Below are 16820 nucleotides of genomic sequence, written 5' to 3' on the forward strand. Positions count from 1 at the left end.
CAAACCCTGACCCCTCAGGTCCTCTCAGCCAAAGACACAACCCCTCTCTCTCTATACACCTTCCCCAATGGGAATCCAATCTACACAGAGCTCTGGGACCCCCCCCCCCCACTCCCCCCTGTTACAAACTCTCTTATTTTCTGCAATCCTAAGAGGACCCCAATCTGCAGCCCATTCACCAGGTCATAGAGACCCCAATCTGCAGCCCACCCACCAGGTCATAGAGACCCCAATCTGCAGCCCACCCACCAGGTCATAGAGACCCCAATCTGCAGCCCATTCACCAGGTCATAGAGACCCCAATCTGCAGCCCACCCACCAGGTCATAGAGACCCCAATCTGCAGCCCACCCACCAGGTCATAGAGACCCCAATCTGCAGCCCACCCACCAAGTCATAGAGACCCCAATCTGCAGCCCATCCACCAGGTCGTAGAGACCCCAATCTGCAGCCCACCCACCAGGTCATAGAGACCCCAATCTGCAGCCCACCCACCAGGTCATAGAGACCCCAATCTGCAGATCCCAGACTGGTCCAGTTCTCTCTATCTGTCAATTTTGCTGTCTGTCAACGCCCCCCCACCCCCCCCCCCCCCCCCCCCCCACACCCCCAAACACACACACACACACATTCATTAGCTTTTCCCATTCTGGTCTCTGCGAAAAGTAGAAGGGAGACCTCAACACATTAGAACTTAGAATTTTTAAATATATAGATATATATATCTATATATTTTACTCTTATTCTTGTTGAGCTAAAGTATTTTTTTTCTGTACATCGCTCGTCTTTCTCTCCCCATTGGCTATTACAGGTGGAATGGATTCACCCACAAAAATATACAGTCAATTCACTTTACAGTATATTCTGTGAAGTGCTGTGAGACGTCTCGAAGACGCGATAAGGTGCGATCTCAAATGCAAGGATCATTATTATTATTGGGTGCGGGTGCAGGTTTTTGTGATTGCACGATCAATTGTGTTAAAAGGAAGTTTTTTTGCACCAAATAGTGACATTAAGCACTTCCAGGTCAGGTATATCATAGATTTGATACAGCTTAGAGCTCCCTCTGCACAGGCTGTAACAACAGGCTCACAGGAGCACCACCTACTGCACTAGTAATGCTCGTAGCATCTCAGAGACTTATTTTATATAATAATAATAATAATCCTGGCATTTGATACAGCGCCTTATCAGGTCTTCAAGACGTCTCAAAGCGCTTCACAGGATATACTGTAAAGTGAATTGACTGGATATTGTGTGGGCGAAACGCAGCAGCCAATTGCGCACGGCAGCGTCCCCACAAACAGTCGCGGATTGAGTGATCGAAGGATTATTTTTTTTATTTTTCAAGGGATTATTACCCCCGGAAAAGTGATCCTCCAGCCGGGTTCCTACTTACTGCTGGGTAAACAGAGGCGTGCGGAGTAAGGAAACTTGCCCAACCTTTCGCCCTGTCCTACCCGGGAATCAAATCGAACCCGGGCCCTCTCGCTTGCGAGGCGAGTGCTCTAACCACTGAGCTACAGGACTCCGCAATTAAAATGACTATTTCTGGTCAAATTAAAAGACGCTGATCTATAGCCAACCGGAAATCTGTCACAGCACTTCAGCGTGAATCGCAGCAGAAAACACTCAGCCACACCCTTTCCTCCTCGCTTATTCTAAGAATAATTGGTTGGGTTTTTGTTCGAGGCAGTATTTGTGCAGTGGCGATGCACTGTCAATTGGGAGAGCAAGATAGTGAGGTTTTTTTTTCTAATCTCCAGGCTCAGTAATATTTACAGGACAGAAGCACATTCTGAACTGCTCGGAGCAGCACCGTCACAGAGCTATTGTGTTTATTTAACGACTCAAAAAAAAAACTTCAGTGTCAATTCGAAACTGGAAGTGCAATTGATTAGAAAAAAAGCGGACGTTTGCTTTGCTTTCTGCGGCGCTGTCTTGACACCCAGAGCTATCAGAGAGCTAGTTCGTCTTTCCTTTCCTTCGACATCAGCTTCTTCCCTTCAAAGGTGATCTTTAAAAATAACGCGCACATTGGATTCGTTTGGAAATTTTTTTTTTTGGATCACTGAATGCTGACCCACACCGCACCAGGTGATGATAATAATAATCCTTGCATTTGATATAGCGCCTCATCGCGTGCGTCCTCAAGACGTCTCAAAGCGCTTCACGGAATATACTGTAAAGTGAATTGACTGCATGGTTTGCGGGCAAAATCATCCCCGGTTTTAATTCAGTCTTAAGGTTAAAATCTTTATTGAATACTTGGGCTGAAAGGTGAATGGTTTTGTGGTGCAAAATGGAACACTTCCTCATTTTGAGCAGCTACTGCCCAGTACCAGGCAAAGCCAAGATCAGGTTAGTATAGTTAGATGCAGACACTAAAGGTTTGCGTACTCTGCCCCCAACGTATCAACTCAGGACTGCCCAACTGCACCAGTACGACATTTTCATCTCTAACAACGGCCGTCCTGTGGCCTTTTAACCAGATTACCAATTTGGTAGTGAATTAAAGATACTTTTGTACCAAGAGTGACGACCCATTGGGAATTAACATGGAGACTGCCCACAAACCATTTTGCGTACCCCTTGAAAGCCACACACACACACACACACACACACACAGACACAACGCTTTTATTCTCTCAAGGAATCAAATCTGGAATTAAATCCAGGTGCCAAGAGATGACCGGGATCTCAATTTTAATTTAGTGCCCAAACACAATAGATATATTGTCGTTCACCATTTTTGCTGGGATTTCTAATTGCCATACATTGGTACGAAAACTTTCTCTCTCCCCCACCCTCCCCAACACACACACACACACACACAGTCCAGTAAAAAAAAATCTAAATTGTTTTCACATAGAGAGCACGAAGTGAAAATAAATAAAATGCATGATTGAGGTTTATTATCCAGCGAATTGTTTGTATGAAGCTACAATAAATCTATTCAAACCCCATTCCTACGTTCAGCTACGAAGGCAGTCGCACAGCCCATTTGCATTCACGCCTTAGGGAGCTAACATTTACATTGCAATATTGCTCATTAAACCTCAAGTAGTCAAAATCTGAAAGGCAAACATTTTCTACAGCAACTTAATGGCAGTATTATCAATGATTTGATTTCTGCTCTGGGATCAAACTACAAGTTGATTTTAATTGTCTCTGATCAATTTTATTTAAAAGAAATTTACCCTGAGGTGGGTGTATAAACCATATTCTCAGTTTTTTCCTCCCATTCCCACGTCGTGATGCACTGATAAGAATCGCAATGCAGTTTGGGATTTTCACTCAGGTTGTCAATATTTTAAGCATTTTCCTCCAAGTGGACCTTCACGATGTATAAATAAATACTCATCCACAGGAACGGAATTCTGATGGCTGGAGACATCCCAATTTGTTCTCTATTCAATCACTTTTCCTGCTAAATAAACCAAGGTACCTTGCATCTAAATTCCTTTCCAATAAACATTGGCTCTTGATGGCTGAGCAAAAGTAGTCCAATTGCTTTGCTAACCCAGAACGTGATAAGAACAGAACGGGAGACAGCATCTTCCCACATTACAGGATACCATTTCCCCACATATTGAATTGAAAATCAACAGTCAACACAGCTCCAAGCGTTGTAAAACCAGGAGGGAGCTTGGTAAACAGTCATAAACTTTGCATCGATATGGCGCTTTTCACATCAACCGTAAAGTGAATGAACAATCTTATTTGAAGGAATTCTTGGCCGGAAACTATCAGGAGAAATTACCAGGAGAAACTCCCTTCTCTTTTTAAATACTGCCATGGGATCTTTAACATCCACCTGAACAAACAGAAAGGTCCTCAGTTTAATGTCTCATCCACCTCTGACAATGCAGCACTCTCAGTACTGTACTGGAGCATAAAAACAAGATTGCATTTGTACATAAGTGCGCATTGTGAGTTCAAAGTCTTGACGTGGGGCTTGAACCCACAACCTTCAGACTCCGAGGCGAGAATGCTACAAACCGAGCCAGGCTGACCCAACAGAAGTTGAACTTTTTGTCAAAAATGAGAAGAGCGTATCTAGAAGGATCTACATTCTAAAGATTTTTTATTTTATTTATTTTTAAAAGGACACATAAAAGTAAAAGACGTGGTACAAGCAGTTTATTAAACAATTTAATACAAACCAATGAGTTTGAGGTTTATAAGAACTGAACGGAAGAGGAAGGGAGAACCAAAATCCTTATAACAAGATGGCAACTTGTAGATTATTTATTTCTGGTGCCTTAATTTCTTTTAAAAATTCGGTTCAAATCAAGGGCAATACAACTAATGTCAAATTCGGTTTGGATTTTCCTTCCTCCCAAAGTCATGATGAAATTAAAGAGCACTGCTTTTCAGCTGGAGGTTTGATTTACTGTACGCGTAGAGATTTCAGCATCATGTTCAGACTGATCTGTAGAGGTCTGTCGACTCCAGAATATAGTCTCAGAGACTTATTTTACATAATAATAATCGTTGCATTTGATACGGCGTCTCATCACGTCTTCGAGACACCTCAAAGCGCTTCACAGAATATACTGTAAAGTGTAGTGACTGTGTATTTTGTGGGCGAAATGCGGCAGCCAATGGCGCACAGCAGCTTCCCCACAAACAGCCGTGGATTGAGTGACCCAATTATTATTATTTTTTTTGGGAAGAAATTTCAAAGAAGTGTTATAGGTTCAGCTGGGATACGTAGATACTGTCTGGTTAGTAATAGAATTTATTCACTGTCCAATTGAATTCAAAAGTTATCTGTCCCTAAAATGCACGGAAGCAGAAAACTCAATTACAATCCCCTTCCAGTTAACTACAATAACTCCGAAGTTAGTTTTTTTTTAAAAAAACGTTTAGAGGTATTTAACGAGTCAAGAAGCAACTTAGGATATGCAATAAAATCATTTCAATACAGTTAAATGTTTGTTCAACGAGGTAAGGATATTTTGTGCTTCAGCATTTGTGAAGAGGTTCTCTGTTTAAACTGGCCGTAAGGCTCGGAAATAAATGTACTTGACTATTGTTCTCTTATTTGAGAGAGCAAGACTTCATCTAGGGCTCGAAGGACAAGCAAAGGAGACTATCAAAAGGAATACGAACTGTTGGGAGTGTGTTAATATTCCTTTTGATATAGAATGTAGTGCTGTTTGTAAATTAACGTTAGCTACCTTTTACAGATGTCTCAACTCATTATAATAATCTTTGCATTTGATATAGCGCCTTATCACCTCTTCGGGATGTCTCAGAGCGCTTCGTAGAATATACTGTAAAATGTAGTGACTGTATATTCTGTGGGACAAACATTAACAAATAAACAGCCTTGGGCAAATGTCTAGACATGACTCCTTTAAACACTTCACGGTATAAACGCAACCAGCTGAACCAGAGTATACTCTCTCCTCTCTCCAGAGCCGGCAAATATCTACATGACATTCTGAACACAGCTGAACGGCCAAGACACTTTCATTTGAGTGCCAACAGAGTTCACAGTGATAGTTTCCCTCTGTTGAGATGATGTTGCGAACAGCACAAGACTCCGGGACACTAAATAACTCATTTCTTTTGTTCCTGGTTTTCTTGGAATCCATATCGTTTGTCAAGCGTGGAATTCGGAGTAGCATTACTGCGGAATTCCTCCCTCCTCACTGCTCATTCTGTTGGCCCTCTGTTATGCCAGACACAGCTCCTTGGCCTTTGTTGACATCACTGATGCAGACCCATTGGCCATCCACATTCTCCTTCCACAAACTGACCTGCAGATTAGATAAGAGGTCAAACAGAAACAGAAAACATGATAAACAAGCATTACTTTTGTCCTGACCTCTGAAAACCAGTGGGAGCAACACAGGACACATTCCACTATTTCCAATGGTAATATTATCCCACAAAACCATCCGACAGAGGACTGCTAGTTAAGAACGGAAGCATTTTGTTCAAAGGCAGGCACCTGAACGATTTGACTGCACTTACCATCAGTCAGTCAAGCCATCAGATTGAATAACACTGAGCTTTCAGACACAACAACCAATGACATTAATGAGTTGGGAGGACATCCCAAGGATCTGGACCCGAGCAGGGGGTTGGGATCAGGAGGATTGGAGGGCAGGGTAAGAGGGTGGCCGTAGGCACGGTCGAAGAGGAGGGTCTTGAGAGGAAGCAAGGGAGGAAGCGAGGCGAGGGATCTGTGTGATGGGAGTTCCACACATCTAAAGTTGAAGAGCGACATTGCTGGAAGGCCAGAAGAAGGCTGTGTAGAAAACATCCTGTGAAACAGAACGAAGAAGGTTAGCACCCTGTAGCTCCATCAGTGTTTCAGATGATTTATCTATAAGAATTCATATACATAAATATACATAAATCATCTGAAACACTGATGGAGCTACAGGGTGCGTGGACCCCTGCAGGGAACTCCAGTCCAGGAAGAAATTGAGAGATTCAGATGTTTGGTTCGGTAGACTGACAAATCCCTGGAACCTAATTGGGAGTTTCAGAGTTGATTATAAGGATTATTTGAACTGTAAGTTGGACCAATATTTTCTAAACACTCCAGGGTATTATATACAGACTCTTGATGTGGAGATAGATAAGAGGACAGTATGAAGCAAAAAGCTCAGAAGAGATGAGGGTAACAAAGAAAAAAGAATGCAGAGAGAATAACCAGAGAAACATGATTTAAAGGCATGTTTTAATGCTTATTGCTGTTTGTGGGTTTGCTATTCATCTAATGGGATTAGGTAAAGACCACGCAGATATCTTCATAGACTGTTCTCAACAGGATCAGCTCCTTTTCCAAGTCCCATTGCCTTCCTCGGTTAGGTTCCACTTGCTTGTTTTCTAACCATTTCCAGAAACGTATTTAATCATGACCGGCCTCATAAACTAACAATGTAAAAAAAGAAAAGTCTTCCAGGCATGCTGAAGGAGAGAGAGAGAGAGAGAGAGAGACGGAGAGGAAGAAAGCGATAGATAGAGAGCCAGATATGCGTCTCAAACACAATCTGTTGAAACAATTCTGTGAGAAGCTCTTTAGAAATTCGCAGCATGCAGTCTGCAGGTTATTAGCACTCATTGGGGATGTCAAACACGTTCAAAAGCCAGTCAAGTGAATCACTGCCTTACCTTATTGTCCCCTCCTGAGACAGCTAGAATATTCCCGGTGATGGACCAGCTAACGTGCCACACCACATCACTGAACTTGTGCAACAATTTGTGCGTCCACGCGTTTCCGGCAGGATCATCACAAGTCCAGATAAAAACTCTGCCATCCTGGGGTTCGGTTGGGGGGGGGTGGGGGGGGAGAGAGAAAAGTAATAATTATAATTCCTGCATTTGATATTTGATATTGGGTTTCGGCCACAAAATATACAGGTCAATTGACTTACCGTATATTCTGTGAAGGAGACATCTCGTCTCAAAACGCTTCACAGGATATATTGTAAAGCAAATTGACTGTATATTCCTCCCCCCCCCGCGCCAGTCAACCCCCTGCCCCTGCAACCCCCCCTGCCCCCGCAACCCCCCCTGCCCCCGCAACCTCCCCTGCCCCCGCAACCCCCTCCAAACAGCAAAACCTTTGTGCACAATTTTAGCAGGAGAGAAAAAAAAATACCCACTCACATAGCTCTACAGTCAGTAACCGTGTATTGTGTAACACAGCTTGACGTACTGACAAGTGAAGAACCCCATACGGTCAAAGTACAATGGGAACTGGACGCGCAAATCAATCACCGGTCATCCACAAAGAACACGAGGCGTTCACACCCCCTGCTGCCCAATGAGGGTATGACAGGGTCTAAGGATTCGAACCTCCTTCCCAACTGGATATGAAACCAGCAATGCTTACAATCTCCAAAGTCTTTCCAATGCGACATTTACGTCAGCCTGAGATCAGCGCAGTCCAGTTGCTGTTAGTCTCTGCAAACTACTGGCAACGTTACAGTTCAGCCACTAACCCCCGAAACTCTGGAACAATCTTCCTCTACCCCTCCGCCTTGTCCCTTCTTTCCTTATCTTTAGATCATGCCTGAAGTCCTTCCTCTCTCTGACCGTGCTTACGGTCGCCTTCCCCCCACCCTACACCGTGCCATGCGCCGCCATTGACAAGCGCTCTGGGGCGGTACCCTGCGTGAGGGGACGCCGTGCAAATGCAAGTTGTTGTTCTTAAATCAAAGCCCTTCACCCAAACCTTCAGTTTAACGGCAGAGCATCAACAACAACAGATTACATTTGCATAGCGCCTTTCACGTTAGGAAGAAGTCCCAAAGCGCTGGTCAATCAATGAGATAGTTTCTGTTCCCCAACAGTAGAAAACCTGCACAATCCTTACCTGGGAGCAGCTGGCAATGGTGCTTGTGGGAAGCCCGATCGATGGGGCCCAGGCAACATCTCTGACCCAATCGCTGTGAGCTTCAAGCTTTTGATCCTCCTTCCACTGTCCATCTTCCTCTCTGTAATACAAGGGAGCCACAAAGTGTCAACGAGAATTCTCAGCCTTTCTTGAAATCATTCAGACTTAACAGGAATAGAAGTTCATCTTGAACATGCAAACAAAATATATAGCCATTGGGGCAAAGCAGAAAATGTCTGAATACACAATGTCACCTAATTAACCTACAATCAGAATAAATAGGGTGGTCCTAGCTGGACAAGTAGTGGGAAGGCTTGCCAAACAGTAATATCTAATGGCAAGCTATGTGTGGTTTTAGCTGGTAAGACTCCAGCAGTTACCCTAACGCACACTCCTCCAAGCCTTGGCTCTCGCCAACCTGCGCCTAATACTTTCCGGAATTAGGTAAGCAGGATGTGTTACCAGGGAGAGAGAGAGAGCGCATTCCTTTCCAACAATCTATCTCTGGGATTTCCGTGTGTAGGTGGGATGCTTGGAAATCTCAGCGTGACTTGGAGATTCTTAAGCAACCGTGATAGATTTCCGCGTGTGTCAGACACCCGGCTGACCGACAAAAAATTACTCTCTTCCTCTCCTCTCCCCTCCCACCAATCCCTAGAGTTCCAATACACTCACTTCCAGAGTTTCACAAGATTATCACAGCCCCCCGACACAAATCGCTTGATGTAGTTTGGTTTCTGGCCCGAAGGCTGATCCACAAGGCTCCCTGGTAGAACTGCAGGGGCCCAGCTAACAGCATTGCAACCAATCTGTAGAGGAAAAAAACACAGACACGTGCATCAATAATTTAGCCTTAATGATAATAATCCTTGCATTTGATATAGCGCCTTATCGCGTCTTGTAGACGTCTCAAAGCACGTCACGGGATACACAGTATATTTTGTGGTCAAAACCCAGTAGCCAATTGCGCACAGCAGTGTCCCACAACGAGTCGCGGATGGAGTAACCAAATTTATTATTATTACCTTCTCCTGTACATATTAGTAAATCTTAATACACAAGTTTTTTTAAGAAAAAAATAAAAGCAATAATGTGCTCGCAGCAAAGGTATTATTTTAGAAAATAATTTCTTACTGTGTGTGCATTACTGATCTTCTTCACTTCCCACTGACCATCACCTGTGTGTGTCAGCAGCGAGATTGCACCGTCTGAGCTACCACATGTAAGGATCAGTCCAAACTCATGGGGTGCCCAGCACAGAGAGTTCACTGCAAAAGAATAGAGTCCTTTATCAATGGCTTTACCTCATATCATCTGCTGGATACCAATTTATCTTTGTACAACCACATACACACACACGCACACATAACTGTGATCGAAAGGGGATAAATTCAGAACTATACAGTGTATAGTTTGGGACACGACATGTCAAACGACTGCCGGGATGGAGGAAGCAGAACTGGATGGACCTTGGTCTTCTTTTGCCCAGCAAACGAGTCATGATCTTATAAAATGGTGGAACAAGCTCAAGGGGCTGAATGGCCTACTTCTGTTCCTGTGTTCCATGAGGTTTCCTCATCTAGGTAACCAGGAACAGTGGAGCTTCATGTCGTCATTAAGTTACTTTTAAAAAGGAGATGTGAAAGAAATCTCATCACGAACCAGTGTGATTTCAATGCTGCAAGAACACGTGTGATAAAGTGGCATCGTTACCTGAAGAATCATGGCCTGTATATTCGTACATCTTGTCCCAAGTTCCATTTTCTTCCTTCCAAATGATGACCTTGCGGTCGTAGGAACAGGAGGCAACCATGTTACCGTACATAGGATGAGCCCAGCCCACCTGCCACACAGGACCTTCATGACTGAACAAAATAAAGGTATTTTAATTTAAAATAAATATGCAGATATTCAGGATAATCCAAGGTCTGCATAACGCAGTAATAATAGCACCTTATCAATTCTTCAAGACGTCTTAAAGCACTTCACAGAATATACTGTGGGCGAAACACGGTAGCCAATTGCAACAGCAGTGCCCCACAAACAGTCGTGCATTGAATGACCAAATTATTATGATTTGTTTTTTTTTTTTGAAGGGATTATTACTCCCAGAAAAGCAATCCACCAATCGACTAACAACCGGGTTCCTACTTACTGTGGTAAACAGAGGCGCGTGTGTGCGGAGTAAGTAAACTTGCCTATGGTTTCGCTCTGTCCTGCCCGGGAATCAAACCCAGGTCCTCTCGCTTGCGAGGCGAGTGCTCTAACCACTGCGCTACAGGACAAGTTGGGGCACTTCTTAGGAATCTATCCCAGGTCAGTCCTGCTCTTCTCCACAAGCTGATTATTTCAGTGTAAGTAAGTGGCAAGGGGGATTAGAGCAAGTACCCCACCTAAAGTTACAAACATCCCACTTACCCCCTCAGGTCAGCCACCAGTATCTGGCCTCCATTTTTTACATCAAATATTTTCACAGATCGATCTGAGGAGCATGTCGCAAGGCGGGTGCCGTAGTAATCCATCTGGGCATCGTGCTGGTTGTAAAACATGGGAAAAATAGGTGAATGTACAACATAAGAGGTCACACTGGTGGGAATCCGAAATGATTCAGCACTGTGGTGAGTACGAGCAATGTTAAAGTTCATGGTTCTAAATAGATTTTTCTTGGGTTTTTTTGGGGGTGAGGTAGGAAAGGGGTGATCGTAATTCACTCCAGGCAGCTACTAGTGTACATACAATTTAGACAAGCCCCTGAATTATATTCCAGCCTGCAAACCATACATGGGGATCCATTATACAACAACAATAATAAATAATCCTTGCATTTGATACAGCGTCTTATCACATCTTCTACACGTCTCAAACCGCTTAATGGGATACACTGCAAAGTGAATTGACTGTATATGTGTGTATTTTGTGGGCGAAACGCGGCAGCCAATTGCGCACAGCGATGTCCCACAAACAGTCATGGATTAAGTGACTTATTTTTTATTTGAACCAGGGTCTACCTAATCTGAAATGTAGATTAGATTCAACCATTCCCAGTATGACGTGGCAACTATGAAATTAACATCTTCTAATGATTATTAAAATCATAACCACAGCGGTGATAATCCACCTTTCTTTCCTCTCCCTCCCTAAGTTACCAAAATTAATTTGCACTGACATTACTTTGCTCTTCTTGGCACGACATTCCTCTCAACACACTGGAGGAGCAAATGATAATGAATTCATTGATTTCACCCCGCCACACTGAGCCCTTATAGTGTGATAGAAAGGAAACAAGAGAAATTGCAAGGCATTATCTGGACCGTGCATTGGATTTTATTGCCAGTCCCACTGTTAAAAATAATTGCAGTGTTCACTAAAGCATATATTCGGAGCTGAGAGGGTGTTCGTGACTGCAATACACTTAGTCTTTTGTTGTTCTTAATTGCTTTCTCTGGTATCCATGTGTTATTGCTCACCCTCTAGTGAACTCACAATGTACCTGCTCCAGGCCTCACCAGACTTTCCGAATCAGCTGTTAGAAAATGTGGGAAGAGCAGCTTGAGGTCAAGTGAAATCCAGAACGGGGGGTAGGGGTGGGAGAGGCATCATCTTAAAATTACAGCCAGGCCATTTAGGAGTAAAATCAGGAGGCAGTTTTTCACCCAAACGGTAGAGGAAATCTGGAACTCTCTCCCTCCCCCAAAAGGCTGTGGATGATGGATCCATTCAAGACTGAGGTGGTTAGATATTTGTTGGTATCAAGGGGTACGTGGCAAGGGCGGGTAATTGGACTTGAGGTACAGATCGGCCATGATCTTATAGAATGGCAGAACAGGTTCGAGAGGCTGAATGGCCTCCTCCTGTTTCAATGTTTCTGCAAACATTGATATCTGGAAATATCCACCTTTAATAGCTGGGGAATAATCACTGCAAGGTCAGCTGAGTGATGGTCAATAGTTAAATCTGAGGCAACTGCGCAGAATGTGGAATAAGACAAGGCAGTTTCTTTCAGAAAGAGAATAAAAGCTCATTCATTAGACCGTTCCCCGTTCTACAATAGACAGAACAATGCACAACATTGTCCCGTGTGTCCGCTGAAACAAAAGTACACTTGAGATCACAAAAGACTTTAAAAAAAATACTGTGGTAGTGGATCAACTTGAGCTGACAATGCAATTCCCCAGAGCCACAAGTTCTACATTCACTGTGAAAAGGCGATAAGACAAGGGCTAGCTCACAGGAAAGGTCATTATATTTCATTCCTGTCAAACCCTTTGAGACATTTCAACATGATAATGCGCTATATATAAAACAAGTTATTTATTTCCCCAACCCATCTCGATGACTGGGATTTGTGAACTGTATTGTGGGAGGCTACCTGCCTGGAAGCCCCACAGTTCTCTCTTCCTCCAGCTGTTAGATATCTTAATGATCCTGGCAAACAGCGCTGGAATCCTGCCTCAGAAACCATGCCAGGCAAACCCTATAAATTTCCCTTGTAAAGGTTGCCAAGGGCCTCGGGTTAATTCAGACTGGGCAATTGTACTCCAATTCCCAGCCGCCGCACTTGCAGTGTAAAACTGCTCTGAATGTCAGCCACGCTCGACGATGTCTCTCACCGAGGCCATTAAGATTTTAATTTGGTCGCTGAGTGCCTGCAAACGCAGAAACCACACTCCTCACTCCGCAGCCTTGAGGGGGGGGGGGGGGGAGATGAAATACAGGTGCGGGTCGGCAAAACCACCAAAAAAACTAGACTGAAAGGGCACGTCCTACGACACGAGTGTGATGCTTCTATTCCTTACATCAGCCGCCCTTCCCCAAACTTGTGCTCAGGTGCCGAGTCAGCAACAATTGGGAAATATTCTCTCGAGTTTATCTATGTCATAAACCAGACAGGACACCTCACACTTAAGACTGAACTACGCTCCTGACACGAAATGAAAGTTACGACATGTTTAACTGGGGCAATTAGCCAGAATAGAAATCCTACGAGAGATGCCATTTTCGTAGCTGCTGATGAACGATTCACTTACGATCATATCCTCGTGGGATGTATCCACTGTGTTAATTACAGACACCTAAAAAAAAAACCAGAGAGAAAGATAATTAAATGCATTGTACAGCACCTGGTCATTATCATGCCAAGCATTTAGCAGAAAACACAAACATATATTAAAATCTATTTCTACAACATCAACGTTCCACCCATTTTTCCGCAAGAGAGAATGGCCAATAACAGTACCTCACTGTCCACATAACACCACAAATAACCAAAAGTAACCAATTAATAATAATCCTCGTATTTGATATAGCGCCTTGTCACGTCTTCGAGACGTCTCAAAGCGCTTCACAGAATATACTGTAAGGTGAATTGACCGTATATTTTGTGGGGGAAACACGGCAGCCAATTGCGCACAGCAGCGTCCCCACAAACAGTGGTGGATTGAAGTGACCACGTTATTGTTTTTTTTTAATTATTTTTTAAAGGGATTATCATCCCCGGAAAAGCAATAATAATAATAATCCTTGCATTTGATATAGCGCTTTTCACGTCGGGAGGACGTCCCAAAGCGCTTCACAGAACACACTGTAAAGTGAATTGACTGTATATTTGTGGGTGAACGCGGCAGCCAATTGCGCACAATAATGTCCCACAAACAATCCGCCAATCGACTAACAACGGGGTTCCTACTTACTGCTGAGTAAACAGCAAAGACTTGGGATGGATAAGGTGGTGAAACCCTCATATGTACGTCCAGGCTTGACTGTGCAAACGCCCCAACTCCTCCCTCCATAGGCCGCAGATCATCCAGAACTCTGTAGCCCGTGTCCTCTCCCGCACCGGGCTCCGCGATCCTATCACCCCCATCCTCGCCCGACTCCGCTGGCTTCCCATCACACAGAGGATAAAGTTTAAAACCCTGGTCCTGACTTTCAAAGCCCTCCACGGTCTTGCTCCCCGCTACCTCTCCGACCTCCTAACCCTCTAGCATCCTACCCGCTCCCTCCGCTCAGCGGGCTCCAGCCTGCCACTCTGCCCCCCCCCCCCCCCGCCTCCCTTGCCTCCTTCAAGACGCGTCTCAAGAACCTCCTCATCGACCGTGCTTTCGATCTCCTTGCTTCCCCCACGGCCCACCACTCTCCCTCGACCTCGACCCCCAGCTCGTGTCCGAAACGCTGACTGTCCAGCGCTGTGGGACGTCCTCTCGACGTGAAAGGCACTTTACGAATGTCATTTCGTCGTCGTCGTCGTCGTCGGTGCACAAAGCACCAAATCAGCCCGAACTGAGGTCTTCGTTGCCGTTCGCTGGCCGCCGGGGTTCAGCGTGAAATGAGTAAACGGTCACTAAATACAGGGATGTCTTTAACCTGGTGAGAGCGAGAGCGACGGGTGTTGTAGCCTCAGGAGCCGGGACTGTCGTGACAGTGAGTCGGGGGGTCGGGGGGGGGGGGGGTGGGGGGATTAACGGCAGCGGCTTCAACCTGATGCGGCCTCGAGAAGCGATAGAATCATCTTTTTGTTACAAAACAGAGATAAGCTCAACAAGACCCTCCCCACCCCCCACACACACAGACACTGCAGAGAGCACAAGACCCTCCCCACCCACCCCCCACACAGACACTGCAGAGAACACAAGACCCTCCCCACCCCCCACACAGACACTGCAGAGAACACAAGACCCTCCCCACCCCCCCCACACAGACACACACTGCAGAGAACACAAGACCCTCCCCACCCCCCCCACACACACACACTGCAGAGAGCACAAGACCCTCCCCACCCCCCACACACACAGACACTGCAGAGAACACAAGACCCTCCCCACCCCCACACACACAGACACTGCAGAGAGCACAAGACCCTCCCCACCCCCACACAGACACACACTGCAGAGAGCACAAGACCCTCCCCACCCCCCACACAGACACTGCAGAGAACACAAGACCCTCCCCACCCCCCACACACACAGACACTGCAGAGAACACAAGACCCTCCCCACCCCCCACACAGACACACAGACACTGCAGAGAGCACAAGACCCTCCCCACCCCCCACACACACACACACACTGCAGAGAACACAAGACCCTCCCCACCCCCCACACACACAGACACAGACACTGCAGAGAACACAAGACCCTCCCCACCCCCCACACACACAGACACTGCAGAGAACACAAGACCCTCCCCACCCCCCACACACAGACACACAGACACTGCAGAGGACCGGAGACCACCACATAAACACAAGGCCCCACAGCAAAAGGCGTGAGGATAGAACCCCCCGCACAGCCCCTCCCTATCCCCCCCCCAGGCCCCCGCGGGGGTGGGGGGGGAGTTCCCTCCTCCCCGGGGGACACTCACCATGACTCCGCCGCTCGGTGTTGTTGTCGCTGATGGTGGTGTTGGTGGTGTCTGTTCCGCTCAAACCGCCGCCGCCGCCGCGCGGGGATTCCCTCAGACGTGGCGCCGACCAGGGACTCACTTCCGGTTGTGTCACCGCGTTGTACCTCCCCCACACCCCCGCCCCCCCCCGGGCAAACCCCGGGAGAGAAAGGTTCCGAGGGCGAAAAGGACCCCACGTGAAAATATCCCCAACACTCCCCTCCCCCACTCCCCCCCCCCCCACCAGCAGCCAATTCACCCCCAAATGAAGGCGGCAGCTGTGCTGTGCTGTGCTGCAGATAATACATCCATAATAATATGACGTTGACGATGTTGATCACAATCCTCGCAGTCGAATACGGCGCCTCGTCCCCGTTCCCCGAGACGCCCCGAAAGCGCTTCGCCCCGGACCCGCTGTCCGAAGTGGAGTGACTGTGTATCTCAAGGGCGAAAAGGCCCGGCAGCCAAGTCCCCCCCTCCCGACCCCCCACACCCACCCACACAAACGGTCGTGGAATCGAAGCGACCGATTTATTATTATTCAGTCATTTCGTGAAGGGCTTATTTCCCCCTCCACCCGGTAAAAGCGATCCGCCAATCGACTAACAACCGGGTTCCTATTTACTGCTGGTAACCAGAGGTGTGTGTGGAGTAAGAAGACTTGCCCGAGGTTTCCCCCTGACCCGCCCGGGAATCAAACCCGGGTCCTCTCGCTTGCGAGGCGAGAGCTCTAACCACTGAGCCATAGGACACCCTATATATATGTGTATATATATATTACAACTAACCTACACACTGTATCCATTTATAAATACCTATCAGTGGTTACACATTTACTCCACAGCCTGAGCCTGGGTCGGGAGGACAGGTCAAAAAGGTTCACAAGTGTTTGCAAATGGGGAGGGAGTGAGGGGAGCCTGAGTGGGGGGAGGGGGGGGAACGGACAAACTAACTGGTTTACCACCTAACCCTAACCCCCTGTGGGTGTGGCTGCAGGAGCCAAGTTCCATCTGCTGGTGGCGGTGGTGATGATGGTGATGGGCGCCACCAGTTGCGAATTGGTCGTAGTGCTGCAA

At 46.2% G+C, this 16820-nt stretch overlaps 1 protein-coding gene across 1 annotated transcript; it reads right to left on the reverse strand.

Moving 5' to 3' along the window:
• Nucleotides 1-4069: 4069 nt before the first annotated feature.
• On the reverse strand, nt 4070-15864 carry sec13 (SEC13 homolog, nuclear pore and COPII coat complex component). Its single transcript, XM_042339727.1, has 9 exons — nt 15724-15864; nt 13392-13436; nt 10783-10898; nt 10078-10229; nt 9499-9632; nt 9040-9173; nt 8344-8464; nt 7137-7283; nt 4070-5770 (listed from the first exon to the last, which is right to left on the reverse strand). The coding sequence occupies exons 1-9, from the start codon at nt 15724-15726 to the stop codon at nt 5660-5662; spliced, it is 963 nt and encodes a 320-aa protein (XP_042195661.1). The 5' UTR covers nt 15727-15864; the 3' UTR covers nt 4070-5659.
• Between the last annotated feature and the right edge of the window lie 956 nt (nt 15865-16820).

The sequence above is a fragment of the Callorhinchus milii genome, unplaced genomic scaffold, assembly GCF_018977255.1.
Source record: "Callorhinchus milii isolate IMCB2004 unplaced genomic scaffold, IMCB_Cmil_1.0 Scaffold12, whole genome shotgun sequence".
NCBI lineage: Eukaryota > Metazoa > Chordata > Chondrichthyes > Chimaeriformes > Callorhinchidae > Callorhinchus > Callorhinchus milii.